The sequence below is a fragment of the Macrotis lagotis genome, chromosome 1, assembly GCF_037893015.1.
Source record: "Macrotis lagotis isolate mMagLag1 chromosome 1, bilby.v1.9.chrom.fasta, whole genome shotgun sequence".
Lineage (NCBI taxonomy): Eukaryota > Metazoa > Chordata > Mammalia > Peramelemorphia > Peramelidae > Macrotis > Macrotis lagotis.
This window is the reverse complement of record NC_133658.1, coordinates 190,111-207,135: the sequence shown is the minus strand read 5'-3', so window position 1 is coordinate 207,135 and position 17,025 is coordinate 190,111. Positions and strand designations below refer to the sequence as shown.

Below are 17,025 nucleotides of genomic sequence, written 5' to 3'. Positions count from 1 at the left end.
AGTAGAGAGGGGAACTAGAAGGTAGCACAACCAGGTCAAGAATTAGTATAATGGTTCAACAGTGGCTTGTTAGGGTTAGAAGGAATCAGGATGACTTTAGGGACAGAATAAATGGAAGAACCGATAGGAGTTCTGAACAGAATGGATTTTGGGGAAGGGTCAGGAAAAGGGAAGCATGAATGTAGCTCAAGGTGATGAATCTAGGTGCCCAGAGGATGGGAGAGGGTGATAGTGGTAATTAGAACTCTTTTTTTTGGTTTCTCTAGGAAAGATGGATGGATGGATTAATAATTGGATAAGTAAATAGAAAGATGAATAGATTGATAAATGGTAAAGATGGATGGGTGGATGAATAGGTGGGTGGGTAGGTGGATGCATGGGAGCGATAGATGGATGAATAGCTGGCAGATAGACGACCAGCCAGCCAGATAAGTAGGAAGACAGACAGACAGGCAGAGACAGCTACATTTTGCGTCCAACCCAAAGAGAGAGAAAACAGATGCCTGGGTCCCCTCTAAAAGGGACCTCCTAATCTCCCCCTGCTGGGGCCACTCCAAAAGTCAATGGACACCACAATGCCATGAATTTGGGTCTTCCTTCTTGTTAAGGAGAATCACACATTGGCTTTGGGTGGAAAGCTGTCCCTGAGGTGAAGCCAGTAGAGTACTTCAAAATAAAGTAGATTTCCTCCCCCTCAACTGACCAATACTTGTCCAGCTCTCTCTCTAGTTTGATGCAGATGTCAGGAATTCCCATTTCACTTCTTGGTACTTCTTTCAAGTAGGTGGAAGTGGCCTGAGGCTACGGATAGGTCTTGCACTTCTTGGTCAGAGCTGCTTCTTGCTGAGATGCAGAGGTGGGATCCAGGCTTCAAGTCTACTCCTCAGGCAGAGGCTAAAGTACATCACACAAGACTCAGCATCAGGGAGGAGGCAGATATAAGGTCAGAAACAGGAATTCAGAGTTAAGTGGTCTCAAATCCCCTCTGGCCAGCCAGACTCTCCTTGAAGGCATCAGTGGGGGTCCCAAGGTCTGCCCCAGGGAGGACAAAATCAAAAGCTCTCAATGCCATAGTAGGTGGTGCTCCTGCCCAAAAGGGATAGTTCAAATCAATTGGGGGTAAAACTAGTTCAGTGGTTTCTCTGTGTGTGTGCGTGTGTGTGTGTGTGTGAATGCATGCATGTGAATGTACATGCTCAGAGAGGTGACTGACAGACATACAGATCATAGGTCAGCAGAAGGTGTGATCACACCAGGAGAAGTTCGAATCTTTCCCCAAGGATGTGGGGTTTGGAGTGAAGCTGGAGAAGACAACTCTAGAAGATTGTGATGACAGGCAGGGCAATGGTAAGGATAACTTCCAGGTCCAGCTGGTGCACCCCTCCCAAGCCCTATTCTATCTCGCTAGAAGAGGCTTCCTCCCTAGCTGTCTCTATTGAGTTCGACCCTTTCCTGGGAGGTCTCAAAGCTTATAAAGATTGTATCATGATGCTAATAGAACTCATAGTACTTTAGGTTAGATGTTTTTCAATCATGTCTGATTCTTCCTATCCATGTGGACCATATTTTTTCTTGGCCAAGACACTGGAGTGGTTTGCCATGTCTGTCTCCAGTGGATTAAGGTAAACAGAGGTAAAATGATTTGACCACAGTCCCACAGCTAGTGTCTGTGGTCACATTTGAATTCAGGGCTTCCTGACTTCAGGGCTGGTGCTCTAACACTGAACCATCTTCTAGTTTAGGGCAAGCTTTCCTTAAAATGACCCTGGATGGAGGCAGCTAGGTGGTGCAGTGGATAGAGCACCGGCCCTGGAGTTAGGAGGACCTGAGTTTAAATCTGACCCCAGATACTTAATAATTACCTAGCTGTGTGACCTTGGGCAAATCATTTAACTTTATTGTCTTCTTAAAAAAACAAGACCCCAGATGACCAGAATTCATACCAACCTGATACAGAGTAGCAGCTTTCTCTGAGAGATGTTGTTAAAATGACACTAACTTTTACAATTGTTTTGTTTTATATTTCTGAATTCTTGTACCAGATCCAAAGCTCTATTGTACAGCAATTTTTGCTTCGGAACAAATAGCCATATTGGAAGCTGTATTTCCTGTCCTTTTTGTAGCTAGGACACTGTGATCCATCTTGCATATGGGAAGGCTGCAAGAGGTAGACTATCTGAGCCAAAACTATTCCTTCTCTTTTCCTTGGTAGGTGAAAGACAAAAATCCTTAAATAGAAGATCCCTGTTCCTCTGAATTTCCATCACATATTTTTCAGTAATGATAGAATTTGTTCACTAAGTACCTTCCTTATTCAATATATTAAGACCATGTGAATGTTAATTGTAAATAAATTATGTTCTTAGAAAAATAAAAAAAAAAACAAGAAAGCAAATTACCCTGGGAAACAGGTAATGGGTTGCTACCCTCTTCTCACAGATAGGAAAGCTGAGTCTCTGAGGTGATTTGCTATAGGTCACAAAGCAGAAGCATAGAGACCAGGTTGGGGAGCAGATGGTCCCTCATCTGAGATCTCATGGAAGATCTTTCTGGGGGAGTTCAGTTATGACTTTTTGAAAATGGGCCTTTTTTTGGTCCAATGGGCTACCCTTCCATGATGCTTCCTGATTCAGTTTACGAAGTCAGGAGCGGCAGGAGGGTGGAGGAAAGCATGTTTTGAAAGAAGGAAGAGCTCTGTCTGTCATAGCTAGGGGACCCTGAGGAGACCATGTAACTTCTCACTGTCCCAAGAGGGGAGCTGGCAAAAGCCAGTTTATGTCTTTGGCTGGAATTATGCCCAGACCCCAAACCAGAGCAAGGCTAGAGCTCTCTGGAGGGTTTTTCCCCTCTCTGAGCATCTCTGCCTCTGTTTCCCCCTGCCTCAGAGCCAGCTGTCTTCAGCCCCACCACAGAATGAGGGGAGAAAACGTGACCAATGTCAGAGAATTCATCCTCGTGGGCTTCCCCACGGCCCCATGGCTGCAGTACCTGCTCTTTCTGCTCTTTTTCCTGGCTTATCTCTTCGTCCTGGCAGAGAATGCCACCATTATCCTTGTCATCTGGGCCTCTGCTGTCCTCCACAAGCCCATGTACTACTTTTTGGCAAGCCTGTCCTTCCTGGAGGTCTGGTATGTCTCCGACATCCTCCCCAAGATGCTGGATGGTTTTCTCTTCCAGCGGAGAAGTATCTCATTTGTGGGCTGCATGACCCAGCTCTACTTCTTCAGCTCTCTGGTCTGCAGTGAATGTGTCCTCCTTGCCTCCATGGCCTATGACCGCTCCGTGGCCATTGGTCAGCCCTTGCGTTACTCAGTTATCATGACCACAAGCCTCTGTGTGCGACTAATAGCCTTCTCCTATACTAGTGGCTTCACCATCTCCATGATTAAAGTCTATTTCATCTCCAGTGCCACATTCTGTGGCTCCAATGTCATGAACCACTTTTTCTGTGATTTTTCCCCCATTCTCAAACTGGCCTGCACAGACTTCTCCACAGCTGAGTTGGTGGACTTTGTCTTGGCTTTCATCATTTTGGTGTTCCCACTCATTTCTACCATGCTCTCCTATGGACATGTCTGCATGGCTGTGTTGAGAATCCCCTCCTCTACTGGCCGATGGAAAGCCTTCTCCACCTGTGCCTCCCACCTCACAGTGGTGGTCATCTTCTATAGCGCCATGATATTCACATATGTCCGGCCCCAAGCCATTGACTCTCGGAGCTCAAATAAACTGATTTCGGCCATCTACACGGTCCTAACTCCAATTGTGAACCCTCTTATCTACTGCCTGAGGAACAAAGAATTCAAGGGTAGTCTAAAAAAAACTCTGGGCATTGACCAGGCTGCAGGGTAGGACCCCACTCTCCACTCTTAGTGACATTCTATGACCCAGGACCCAATGGAGCCACATCAGTCAACTTGAAGAGCCACAGTGATAATAGAAGCGCTGGTGGTGCTGCACATGTGTAAGGACTGAATCAAAGACCAGGGATGGAAGTGGGGTTAGATTTTTGGTGTGTCCTCTCTCCATCCTTGCTGTCATCTGTCAACCACTGTCTTCATTTCAGTAGTGTCTTTGGTTTATTTCTCTGTGCCACTGTTTTATTTTTTTTGGCAAGACAATGAGGCTAAGTGACCCATCCAAGGTCACACAGCTAGGTAAATATTAAGTGTCTGAGGCTGGATTTGAACTCAGGTCCTTCTGCCTCCAGGGCCAGTGCTCTATCCACTGTGCCACCTAGCTGCTCCATTGCCATTGTTCTTAAGGATCCGCCCCAGACCATCAGATTTGGAAGGCCCTTAAGGGCAGTCTAGTCCAATACATAGCCAAACAGAGTTTCCCTTCCATAACACACCTAACCAAGCACTTTGAGCCACCACACCCAAGGAAACAATAGAGAATTTCTCTTCACTTAGCAGTGCTGAGAGTCTCTTCTTCCCTCCCCCTCATCTGCAGCTAGAGATTTTACCCAAAGCTTCAATCTGTGTTCATTGTGCTGAGTATTTATTGTTAATCTTGATTCATTTTAATAAAGCACTCATCCTTGTTTTGTTTTGTTTTTGGCCAAGTAAGACTGTAAATGCTGCAAAAGTCACTTTCACACAAACCTGGGTAAGTTCCCTGAAGGACAATCCTTCAGATTATATGGCGGACCCTCCAGAGAAGGACGTTGCAAGAGGGGTCTGAGGGGTAAGGGTGGACTTTTGAATGGCAAATTGGACAACTCTCCAGAAATGCAGAAATATGAGGAAACCAGCCCTTGCTGTGATCCTGATTTCTTATGCTTGCAACCTTAGAGAGGTCTAAGAGCAGACCACCTCTGCTCTTAGCTCCTTTGAGAACTGATTTGAGTTGCTGTTTTGATTGTTTAGATTTGAGAAGGGGCAGCTAGGTGGTGCAGTGGACTCTGCCTGGAGTGAGTCATTACCTTGAGTTCAAATCTGGTCTCAGACATTAACTAGGCTGTGTGACCCTGGGCTTAGCCCTATTTGCCTCAGTCTCCTCATCTATAAAATCAGCTGGAGAAGGAAATGACAAACCACTCCAATATTATTGCCAAGAAAACCCTAATGAAATCACAAAAGAATCAGGCAACCTCCTGAACAACCTAGTACCCTGAAGGGTGCTGGATATATAGCCTCTCTGTCATTGATTCTAGACCTCCATGATGGATTCTCTTCATTTTATGGGGTTCCCTGCACTGCAGTTTCATTTAATCATTTAACAATTGGATTAGCTTTTTTGACTTAAAGTTATAATTGGAAAATAAATCCGCACAAATGCTCATAGACTTGGGTGCATAATCCTATCTCCTCCAATATCCCACTTCATACTAAGGGAGAGGGAAAGGATTAGGTTCACAGATTAGCTGAGTTCCCAATACAGCACATCTCTGAAATCTGAATTTTCCTTGGGCTTGATTAAATGACTTGCTGACTTTTCAGGGCTTCCCACCTGGGCTGACAGGGTTCAACATCAACCTTAGAATCTTGCCTCCAAGAGTTCTAATATAATCCTAAATTCATGTTTGGAGCTCCTGGATCAATGGGGATTCTACCTGTTGCACCTAGAACCAGATAGGATAAATTAAATAGTAAAATGAACCTATAAACGCACCCATTTCTTGGGGTCATGGAATAGAAGATGGCCCTTTCCATTTTACCAGCTCAGTTCATGATTCCAATACCTTGAGGGACCTTGGAGCTTCATCCTCTGTAGATAATGTGGAAAAGAGAGGATAACTACCCCAGTCTGGTTATGCAGTTTATCAAAAGAGGTTACCTAGCTGGTAGGGGAACATCTTAGAAGTAGGGTGCTTTCATACTAGGTGCTATGAACATGTGCCAGCCAAGTCAAATCAAATCCTGGTTACTTGTAAAAGAAAGTAAAGGAAAACTCATCTCCAATGGATCCCACCTTCCCTTCTTCCCTCAGGCTGCAGTGGGTGTCAGCATGGACCTCTTCCTACTCTCTACTATGGTAGAAATTGTTATCTTAATGGAGAGTGATTCAATCCTAGATCTTATCCATTCATACAAAGCACAGTTCTGCTGTATCTGTATATTAGAAAGCTACCGATCATATTAGCTGTGAGGTGGTTGGTGGAGACAACCTGGAATTGTAGTTTATGAGTCATTTAATCCTTTATATTTCATTGTAACTTTTTCCTTCTGTTTGCCCCTAAAACCTTAGACCTGTTGTTCATTTTTCTTGGTTGTAATTTTCTGGTGTGGCTCCCTTCTTTGTGAGCTAGGCAGTTCTTCTATTTCCAGTTTCTGGGAGAGGGAGGGAAGGGATCTAGTTGAGAAAGCCCTGTTTCCTTTCCAGTTGGCCCATGAGGTGGGGACAGAAGTCTGAAGGCTTTCTTTGACCTTGTCCTTTTGCATAGGAAGAAGTAGGAGTGAGAGGTTGCAGATACCTTGATCAATAGCAGCTCTCAGGGGTTCCCATTACTCAGGTTATCCTTCCCCACTTTCCTCCCATACTGGGGGAGAGACTTTCCTCCTTTACTTGGATATCATAGGGGTATCTCTCATTACAGATGCAAGGACTCAGCCTCTAGCATGAGAAGTATCGACCTAGCCCCCATTGTGTATAATGCTGGCAGTAGTTGTTGGCCACGAATCCTTTTCTCCAACACGGGGGCAATTATGTCCTTATCCCAGACATAGTATAAGACCCCCAATACCCTATGTTCTTCTCCCCACCCCCAATGAAGGAGGTACAGGGGGCCCAAAACACCTAAATCATTCTGCCAAAGTAAAGTCTGTGGTGATGGAGGCAGGGAGTTTTTCTCTACTAGCTGCCTGTCCCCTACACATAGAAGATGGATGGAAGACATCCACTGCAGAAACTTTGCCCAAGCTAGAGAAAGGAGAAGAGAGGGAAGAGATCAGAGGACGAGAATGGATTGGAGGTTAGTAGGAGTTCTAGGAGGAAGGAGGGAAGTCATTGGATGTTAGATGTTCGGAACAACTTCCTCTCACTCAGATCTGTCTCAGAGTAGGAGGGTCTACCTAGGAAGGTAGTGAGTTTGCTATCCCTGAAAGTTTCCAAGACTGGTTGAGCTCATGTTGTGGATGTTGGGGAGGGTATTCTTGGTCAGATATCAGTTGGAATTAGAGGAGAGTGAGGTTTCTTCTAAACTGGTAGTTTTGTGGTTCCTTGAGGAGGGTAGGTGAGTTTATTTCTATTACAATTGTAGGATCCTAACCCTCTCTTCTTCCCATATACCTGGGACCCCCCCTCTCATCTACCCCTGGTGTCCTTACTTCACTAATTACCTGAACCACTTCTTCCCATTCTTCACCAACAAGGTGTGCCTTGTCAACATGGCTGGCAGAGTTGATTGTTAAATGTTTAGTGTAAACTTTTTTTTTAGTTTTTTTTTGTAAGGCAATGGGGTTAAGTGGCTTGCCCAAGGCCACACAGCTAGGTAATTATTAAGTGTCTGAGGCCGTATTTGAACCCAGGTAGTCCTGACTCCAGGGCCGGTGCTTTATCCGCTGAGCCACCTAGCTGCCCCTTTAGTGTAAACTTTTACTTACAATTAGGTTTTGATTAGTTGCTTTGTTGACTGACTAGGCTGAGAAGACTGTGTTACCAAAGCAAAGTCAGCTTAAAATTGTTTCTGAGAGGTGTTCAGAGGACCCAGTGAAGGGAGGAGGGTTGTGGGATTAAATCCTTTTCCTCTTCCTCAGCTCTTGATCTGACCCATCTGATTCACCCACATCAGGGGAGATGAGGAAAGATCTGAAGAACTTCTGCTGGCCCCCCCAGGGGTACTGGGGTAACTAGACTCAATCCTTTTCTTTAAGACACTCCTATGTTTTGGCCCTAAACAAACAGCAGAGTGAGACTTTAAAGGTTAGATTATGGTTTTACACCCATGGTCTGCCCCGAATTTCTCAAAACACAATATGAGCTATTTATTTTCTACACATCAAAAACATATCAAACCAGAGGCTAAACCACTATTCACAAAAGTTCATTTGACATAAATCAATCTAAAATAGGAGTGAGTGACTTCCTCCTCTCATTTGTGGGGAGTGGGATGGGGAGGGGACATGAGGTAGGAGGCATTTCACATTGACTCTGCACCCACCAAGGCCAGGCTTCGATCACTTCCTTGACTGTGGTTGTCTTCTCTAAGACCAATGTTGTTCTCTAAGACCATCCAGCTCTGACCGGAAAGAATCCCTGGACTTTCAGGTTCCCAAAGTCTCCTCCAAGCTTGGGATAGATGCTCACACTCACCTAAGATCATGAAAAAACATAGACAAATGAGGATAAAGCAGCCAGAGGCCTAGAAGCAAACATGCTTCAGGTAGAGAGGGCATCCCCATGGTTCCCAACAGAAGCAGAGAAGAGCCAGCCCAGCCCCCCCCCCTCAGTCCATACTCAAATCTCTGAGCTATATGATACTCTAAGGTGTATTCAAATGAGATATCATTCAGGCAGAAGCTGACCCTTTGAAGTGACTCAGATCCCTGCCCCAGCTCCCTCACAGGGACCATTCTGGAACTTTGGTACTAAAGCTAGAGATCTTGATTGGAGTGGGTTATCTGAGACCTCCATGTCCATGGAGACCCCAGCAGTTTGGAGAGAAGCTGCATGTACACACTCCACAGAATGGTTCCAAGACTCCTTTAAATGCTTGTGGAACAGGAAAAGGAGATACAAGGGAGACCCCTGCTTGCTTCCCTAACCCATGTCCTGCCTCCCTCTGAAGCTTTCTCCTTCATCTTCAGGTACACCAGCAACCACAGTCCCAAAGGATACCATCACCAGCAGCAGTAGCATCCCACTCTGAAGGTGTATGAATGGGTGGGGTATGTGTGGGGCTGGGGGTACAACTTGGTTATATGCCACCATGACCCTTGGTTGTTAAATGGAAGTCCTGACCCCTCTCCCTGCACTCTGCTCCAAGTCCTCACTGCAGAGCACAGCAAGATTGTGGCTCAGTACCCAGGTTTCCATGTGGCAGGTATATCTCTGCCCCTCTCCAAGCCTGGCAGGTCCTATTCCACCTGTGCAGGGTGTCCTCTTCCCTTCTGGGAGACCTGCCTCTCCTCCTCTTCCTATAACCAAGTCATTCCATAATCAAAAAAGTTCTGGAAGTGGAAGCCCACTACCTCAGGGTATGGGTCCCATGTTGGTCAGAGATCCTGTCTGGGGGCCTGCATATAAGGCATGCTCATTGAAGGGAGAAGAGGATTGAATGATGACTCTCCAACATCTTACCCTGAGAGTCAAGTCTAAGACAATCACTAATTCTCATGTCCTTGGGGATTAGTCCTTAGCAGGGACTGGTGTTACCCCAAGGGGCTGGGTAGAGTCAAGGTTAGGACTATTTTACCACTCAGGTCCACCAGAGAAGAGAGATTTGTAATCAGGACCCCAGGGGGCAGATTGGGGGCTGGGGGGATATTATCCTGAGTTCAGTACCTTTGTCATCCAAGAGTTTCCTTTGGATCTTAAGGAGTCTCTGGATAGAGTGGACCATCATTCATTTCCATCCTGTTCCTCAATTAGGCCTCTCTCACTCTCTAGGAAGTCCAGTCCATTGTAGAGGGCTGCTGTCTTCTTGGAGATCACAGTCCAATTTGACCTAGAGGATGTGGGACCCTGAATCCCCATGCTTGTCAAGTCCCTGTTCATCTCCCAGGGCCCAGGCCTGGTCTGTGTCTTTCTGCTGGCCTGGGATCTTTTGAAGATCTGACTGATTTTTCTAAGGGACCAAGGTTCCTTCTCTCAAGCTTCAGAGGCCTCTGACCCCTTCTGTTATCCCCCGCCAGACCTTGCAGGGCCCAAATTTCCTTCCTACTTCCACCCACATACTCACATCCTAGGTCACCAAGAAGCTTCTACCCTTGTCTTTTACCCTTTCTCCTTCCCTCCCTTAATCATGTGTTAGGTCAACTTCCCTAAAGAAGGTTTCTCATCTCTCCTTTTCTGTCACAGCTTTGGTCACTAATTCAGAGAAAACAGTCATCTTGGCATATGATACAAAGGGAGAAGATGGTGGGGTGTGAGAGAACACAGACCAGTTAGATGGGTGAGGAGCTAGTTGAATGGCTGAGGCTCATTGAGGGTTAATTGGGAGAGAAGTGCCACCAGGATCTAAACTTTGGCACCCTTGGTTGTCTGCCATTTTGCTCGTGGACTTCCATTAGGCCGAGATTAGATGAATCAGTCTATTTCTTCACTTTGTCTTTATACTGCATGTACTTAAATATGTCCTTGTCTCCCTTCATTTCAGGGAGCTCCTTGGGACAAGGGTTGATTCCATTTCTTGTAGGAACAGCACCTATCACATAGGGAGGGCTTAGTAAAGGTTCAGTGTTAGACTGAAAGACAGGTAGCATTCATATGAGATCCACTTCTGACATTGGGCCAGGAGGGACAGGTTGGGTCAATGGTCCCAAGTGAATGAGAGGAAGTTCAAGAGAAATTGAAATTAGAGGCATCACAGAATAGACTCAGAACATAGAGCAAGCTGGAGGTATATGGGCTCTTTAGCCACAATTGTTAGAAAGTTTCCTCACTTGAGAAATCCTCATGACAATAAAATCACAGGACTGGGTCCTATCCTTGGGGTTTCTTGTCAGTGCAATGATGGAACAGACCTATTACTTTGGGGAGAAAATCACAAAAACTGATGACAGTTTTTTATTCAGATCTATTCTACCTTTTCACAGAACCTATTGGAACAAAACTCACAGGCAGCTCACCAAACTGAGGTCTGAGCAGGAATTCTTTCTCTACCCTGTCTTGGTAGATTCCCAGTCTTGGTTCCTTTTGAGCCCAAAGACAATCTTACCCACTATCACTTCTGTAAGGTTTCTGATAAAAATTTTGAAAAAGGATTTATTCAGTTAGTGGCACTTTCTCTTTTTTAAGGTGTAGAGTAAGTTTATAACTTTAGCCTTTCTCAGAATGCATAGCCTTTCTGAAGCAGAAGGGAAATGGGGACATTGCCTTGGGGTCCCCAAAATTGATAAAGGTCAAATTTGTTCTGCTGAGAAAATGTATTTTTCAATGGCTAATCTTATCAGAATATCCTGGGTTAGCAAGAAATTTCTAATATTTCTAATAATTCTGTTTTAAAATGGAATCATTCTTATTTAGCCAGGAGGGAATGAGGTAAAGTCAAGATTGTCCTTTTTCTGTTCATTCCCCTTGGTCTCAGGGCTTATTTAATTTCCCCAAATCTAAGAGTCCTTAGGTTCACTCTCCTCTTCACAATTTTCCCCTTGGATCCTTCCTTAGGACTTTCATCAAACTTGAACTACTTGAGGTTTTATCTTTAATATATCAAGGCAGTTGTTTGTGCAGCCAAAGAGGAATCTTAGTCCAAATTGGGTCATGGCAGCGAGGAAACCAAAATATGAGAGGAATAAATACTACAGAATCCAAATCAAGGCTAAGGAGGAAATGTGAATCAATCAGTTATAATCACCACAAATCTGAAAACAGTAAGAAGGCAGCATAAGTGCATGACATCAGGGAGGTATGAATGGATTTGATTAGAATTATGCTAAATCACCAGTCCCACTTTCTCCACCATAGTCATCTGGGTCCAATGGACAGATATCAGTCAGGATGACTGGAGATGGCTCTGGATGCAAGACAATCAGGGTGAAGGAATTTGCCCAAGGTCATATAGCTAGTGTCTGAAGTCACATTTGAACTCAGGTCCTCCTAACTCTCGGACTGGGGCTCTAACCACTGCACCATCTAGCTGCCTAAGAAAAACCACTAAGCAAGAAGTGAGGGTTGGATTAATTTCCAAAACTCAATTCTTCTAAAGTTTCTGAAGCAATTGCATTGAAAAATAATAAATATTTAGCAAAAGTATCCATAATTATATGGGGAAATTGGATATTAAGAGTAGGTATCTCTGTGAGACCCAAGGTGTTCCCATTCAGTGATAAAAAACATCACCAGTAATTTTGTGAGGAACTGGAACAAGGAGGAACTGGGTTTAAAGTTCCAGTTTTTGTCTTGAATCTGTGCCTACATATCCTTCTAAAAGGAAAGAAAATTCTAAGAGTCAGAGACATAAAGATAAGTGTATAGTCAGGACAAAAAAGGAACACAAAATGTATCTTAATGTCCTTTAAGACAATACAATCCTTGCTCTAGGGTCTTGGGTTTAACTGGCTAATTCATGAAATATCTGCTTCTGGGAGACACTTTTCCCTTGGGAATTCTGAGTCAAAATGTTCTGTCTTAGACCACTGACCAGAACGTGTCTAACTTTTTGTTGTCACCAATCACATAATGCCTCTTAAGCGGGTTTCTTGGGTAATGTTCTCAGATCTGCTAGTGATAACACTTAATATAAATGAGTAAGGTGTGACCAAACCTAATCACATTGTCCGTCCTTTAATTAGTCCTTAAGGTGAAAACTAGTGCAAACCTTATGGTTAAGCTTATAAGTGTCAAGGGGACCTGAAACTGCATTTCAATTTTCACATACTATTTGCTCTTTTCTATCTTTTCCAAGACCTTTACATGCTATTGACATAAGACTTAAGGAAGAATTTTAAAAAAGAATCCTTGAGGACCAGACCTGGGGAAGTATGTGCCCCAAATAGGAAAAACCATCAATGGACATTTTCTTAGCAACTACTAGGATGATTTTCCATATGAAATCCTCGATCCAAATGGAGAATTTATAGACAATGATAAAACGTATTTAAAGCTCTTGGTTTTAGATATTGGCATGAAATCTATCTATTCAAATGAATCTTCTGGAGGAGGTCTAATCCCAGGCTCCACCTTTATTACCTCCAGAGTCAAATATAAAATATATCATTATAGGATCACTGTCCTTATGTAGCCTTTTGTCATTGTTTTCACTGGCACAACAGAGTAGAAGTTCTAAAGCTCCTAGTATAATTGTAGCTGCAAAATATTTCAGTGTATTTTTGAAAAACAACCACATGGATCCCAGTCCCAGGAGGAAATAGTTTAATCTCGATGCCTTTCTCAAGTTAATGCTTACTATTCCGTTAAAAATGCTAGTCTTTATATATTTTTCAACCTTTCTCCCCTTTTGAAGATTATACTTGAATTCATGTCTTAGCTTCAGCTCATGGAATAGGGAAGGGTCACTTGCACAGAAAGAAGGTGAGACTCTTAAAACCATAGGCTTAAACATCAAAATGCAACTTTTAAACTAGTGAGTTATTGATCTAGGTCAGGAAGGTGAGGCAAGTAATGACTACACAGCCAGAACAGTAGAAAGACAAATAACACAGTCCTTTACATTTGCTCAGAGAATGGGTTGTTTGGAAAAATGAGACTCATTCTAAAAACCTTCACAATTCTTTTCCCAAGGTCAGGGAATTTGCTATGAAAGCTGAAGTATAGATAAGATGGTTACAATATCAGGACTGTCCCAGAAGGGTCAAATCTAAAGTCACAGAGAACAAGCTTTATCTGATTTTTAGCTAAAAGTCAAGGAGAGCCAGTTGTGCATTTAACCTCCACACTATCCAAAGCATCTGATGGATAGGTTCACATTCTAACAGGTGGGAAACTTTCTACTCATAAAGGAAATAGCATATTGGGGAAACTGAGTCAAGAAAATTATTTCTATAAGGTTGTCTTCTCCATATCACCAGCAATTTCCCTACATTTTTAACACATGGAGATGATACTTCTTTTGACTATCTCTTGACATTTCTCTTGAATGGTTGATTACTAGCTTAAAAATCATTCAGTTAGACACAGATTAAATACTTGGAGCAGATCAAATTACTATCATCAGAGGTTCCATCTCACATAGTAAATCCCATTGTTTAAAATTAAGGCAGGGCACAGTTGTTCCTCAAGCTAATGGCAATATCATAAGTTTTCAATAAATTACAATTACAAAATTTATCCTCAGTGCTTTTTAAGTAAATACAATGATTTCCAAAACTTTTAGTAGGTTCCTTCTAATTTAATGTGTTTTGATGCAAAAAAAATCAGTAAAGGTTTAGAAAATAATCACATTTGAGAATTTTACTCACAAAGTGAATGTATTCAACCCTACCCCCAAAAAACCCTACTTATCGTTACCCCGGATGGCTTAATACACTGATTATCATCCCCTATGACAAACCCCAAATCTTTGAAAGTAGATTCTGATGATCCAAAGTGGACTCAAAGATGTAACACCAAAACATACCATTTAAGTAATCATTTTATCTAATAAATTTACATAGGTTGCATAACATTCAGGACTCAGACAATTTACCACATACAAGGCAATATTTAAACCATCACCCCATTAGCATGTGTGGTGGGAAAATGGGTTCCTCTGCCAGCCTTAGTCTCAGGGCAGAATTTACAAAACCCTTCCTTTCTCCTCTTGGGTGGCAATACTGATGAGCTTTGGTGACCTTACCCAGGCAGATGATTCAGTGGGGCTGGCCACTTGGTAGCACTTTTCACAGTGAATCTTCCCAAGGTAGCAAATTAACTTTGACAACCCAGAGAATACATTTTAAGCCAGAAGAGCACACTATCTTCCTGACAGAAGGTAGCTAATAAGTGATAGCTTGAAGCCCTAAAAATCATAGCATTGCAATCAAAAGAAGAGCAAATCACTGAAGGATACAAATGCATCATTGGGAATCACCCCACAAACTGACAGAGCTTCTAGTGAATGATTTTCCCACCTCACAAGGCAAGCCACACATCAGCCTAACCCTAACATAAAACACTATTAGGGATTTAGCACAGAAAACACAAAGTGCTCAAGAGCATCAATATAGCTGAATGAGTCTCTGTAGGATTGCTGCAACACTCTACAACTTTACCTTCTATACCAGAAGCATTGGGCACTGACCAATTTGCACTTGAACTCTCAGAAGGAACTACAAGGGTGGCACCAATAGTTGCTGTTCAGGTCACAGGTCAGCCACGCTGTAAATAACAAGTTTCCTGAATTAATTGATTAAATCCAATACAAATCTGTACTTCAAATAACTCAATTTTTAACATACAAAACATGATTTCAACTACTTTTGGGCACCCAGAATGCATCCAGAGTCATTGCCATGAAGTTTAGATATGAGAAGCCTAAACACTGGGGGAGAAACCAGAATTTCTCCAAGAGTAATCTACAGCTTGCTATGTCTATCAGTTCTTCTATTCTCTTATCTCAATGAGATCTCAACCTTCTGTCAACTTTCTCCAGTGCTTACTGAAAACCTGGGTTTTTCTTGAGTCCATTGTCAAGATTATAATTTCTGGCAAATCTTTCCTGTTTGGTGAAAAATCCACAGGTTGGCATTCGTGCTCTTTGAGAATCAAAATTGAGGTGGATTTCTAATGTTTCTACTTTTAGGACCATCCTGCTTGAATCGCATTTCAAGTCTACACTGTATCAAGATAGATCACCTTGGATTCCATCCCCCCTTTTTCCTATCCAGATCAATTTCCAATTTGTTGTATGCTTTTGCATGAATATTAGTTCAAATGAATTTAACTGAGACTAATTAATGAGTAAATGATTTGGCATAGCCTAGTCTTTGAAAAGATTTTTCGTTATCATTTCCTTCCATTTCAAAGCCTTTCACCCAGGAGAAAATAATCTCAAAACCTTTTGACGAATGTGTTTCACTTTGAGTCGAGGATAATCAGAACTAAAACTGAAGCCCTTCCGCAGATTAAGATACAGGAGACCATCTGAAAGTAAAGAATTAGGAGCAGGAGCGAGGGCCTCCCCACCCCACCCCGCCCTTCCCACCCCCAGCACCCCACCTCCGGCTCTGGAATAAGAAGGCAGGATGAAAGTGAGCTGGCCTAAACAACTCTTACTCCTACTGGATCTCTGAGAGGGATGAAAACCTCAGGTCCCCATGAAAATGAAAACGAGATCATCCCAGTCCATGAAGTGTTAAGTGGAATGAAATAAGAGAGCATCTTCTCATTTAACTGGAGACAACAGGCCCTACTAGGAAATGCTCTGGGGGAGGTGGGCTGGGCTGGGGCTGGGGGGCGGGGCTGGGCTTGCATTAATTCTGGGTCCAGGTCCAGAGGTAGAGGATCACGCAAACGGGCAGAATGATGGGCAGGAGCAGACTGTAGAAGCACAGGCTGGTGGTGCTGGTGCAGCCATGGGGGAAGTTCTCCTCCACCGAGGCCGAGTAGATGAGGCCCGCCAAGGAGATGAGGGGCACTAGGACCGTCAGCGTGGGCAGCGACATCAGCATCTTCCTCTGCTGCTTCCTGGGGCTCGGGGCTGGGCTGGCCTGGAGTAAGGTCCACGACTCCGGCTCTTTCCCCTCCGGCTGCTTATTGGGATGGATCATCCGAGCTGCCTGAGCTGAAGGACCAGGGAGAGCGGCCGTCAGCACCGAGGCCAGCTCCCGGGCAGCGGGAGGAGGGGGAGGGGGAGGATGGGGGCGGGGGGGACCAGGGCATACCTGTGCGGCTCCGGAAAGCCAGGTCAGACCCGAGATCCGCGTCCACGGCGGCGGGAGGCGAGGCCGGCCTTCACCTTGGGCTGGCTGGCACCCCCTGGTCCTCCGCGCCAGCCCCGTCGGGTGATGCCAGCTGCTCCCTCCTCCTCCGCAGCGCTGACGCAGCTATGCCGCACAGCCTCCCTCTCCCTCCCTCCATCTCTCTCCCTCCCGCCCTTTCTCCCTCTCCCTCCCTCCCTCTCTCAATGTCTCTACCTCCCTCTCTCTGACTCCCCTTTCCCCTCCTCTCCTCCTCCTCTCTCTTTCTCTCCCCCTCTCTCTCCCTCCTCACCCTCTCTCCCTCTCTTTTTCTTCTCTACTTCGTTTCTCTCTCTCCTCCACTTCTCTCTCCCTCTCCCTCCCCAGAGTTTCAGGGATGAAAAGCTTTCATTATAGTTCTAATTTCCCTTTTTAGAGTCTACAATCTTTCAATAACCAAAAACATAGATAATCTCTAAAGCTCAGAGATCTACAAAGAAAATCAATCATGCCAAAGGAAAATACTGTAGGAGGTCTCTCTTTATAGCTTAAATAAAAGGGAAAAAATGGAATCCTAGGAATT

The 17,025-nt window shown here is 44.1% G+C and overlaps 2 protein-coding genes across 2 annotated transcripts; one reads left to right on the top strand and one right to left on the bottom strand.

Annotated features, from left to right (window-relative positions):
* The first annotated feature begins 2,847 nt into the window (after positions 1-2,847).
* Positions 2,848-3,997, top strand: LOC141493182 (olfactory receptor 6B2-like). The gene has a single exon (XM_074194157.1). It carries the CDS (start codon positions 2,914-2,916, stop codon positions 3,850-3,852), a length of 939 nt encoding a protein of 312 aa, XP_074050258.1. The 5' UTR covers positions 2,848-2,913; the 3' UTR covers positions 3,853-3,997.
* Positions 3,998-15,771: 11,774 nt separating this feature from the next.
* On the bottom strand, positions 15,772-16,324 carry LOC141512537 (phosphatidylinositol N-acetylglucosaminyltransferase subunit Y-like). The gene has a single exon (XM_074221557.1). The coding sequence runs from the start codon at positions 16,311-16,313 to the stop codon at positions 16,017-16,019; it is 297 nt and encodes a 98-aa protein (XP_074077658.1). The 5' UTR covers positions 16,314-16,324; the 3' UTR covers positions 15,772-16,016.
* Between the last annotated feature and the right edge of the window lie 701 nt (positions 16,325-17,025).

What these genes read in the sequence shown, in the direction of transcription:
- LOC141493182 (XM_074194157.1), top strand. Translation starts at nt 2,914, where the DNA reads ATGAGGGGAGAAAACGTGACCAATGTCAGAGAATTCATCCTCGTGGGC.
- LOC141512537 (XM_074221557.1), bottom strand. Translation starts at nt 16,313, where the DNA reads ATGATCCATCCCAATAAGCAGCCGGAGGGGAAAGAGCCGGAGTCGTGG.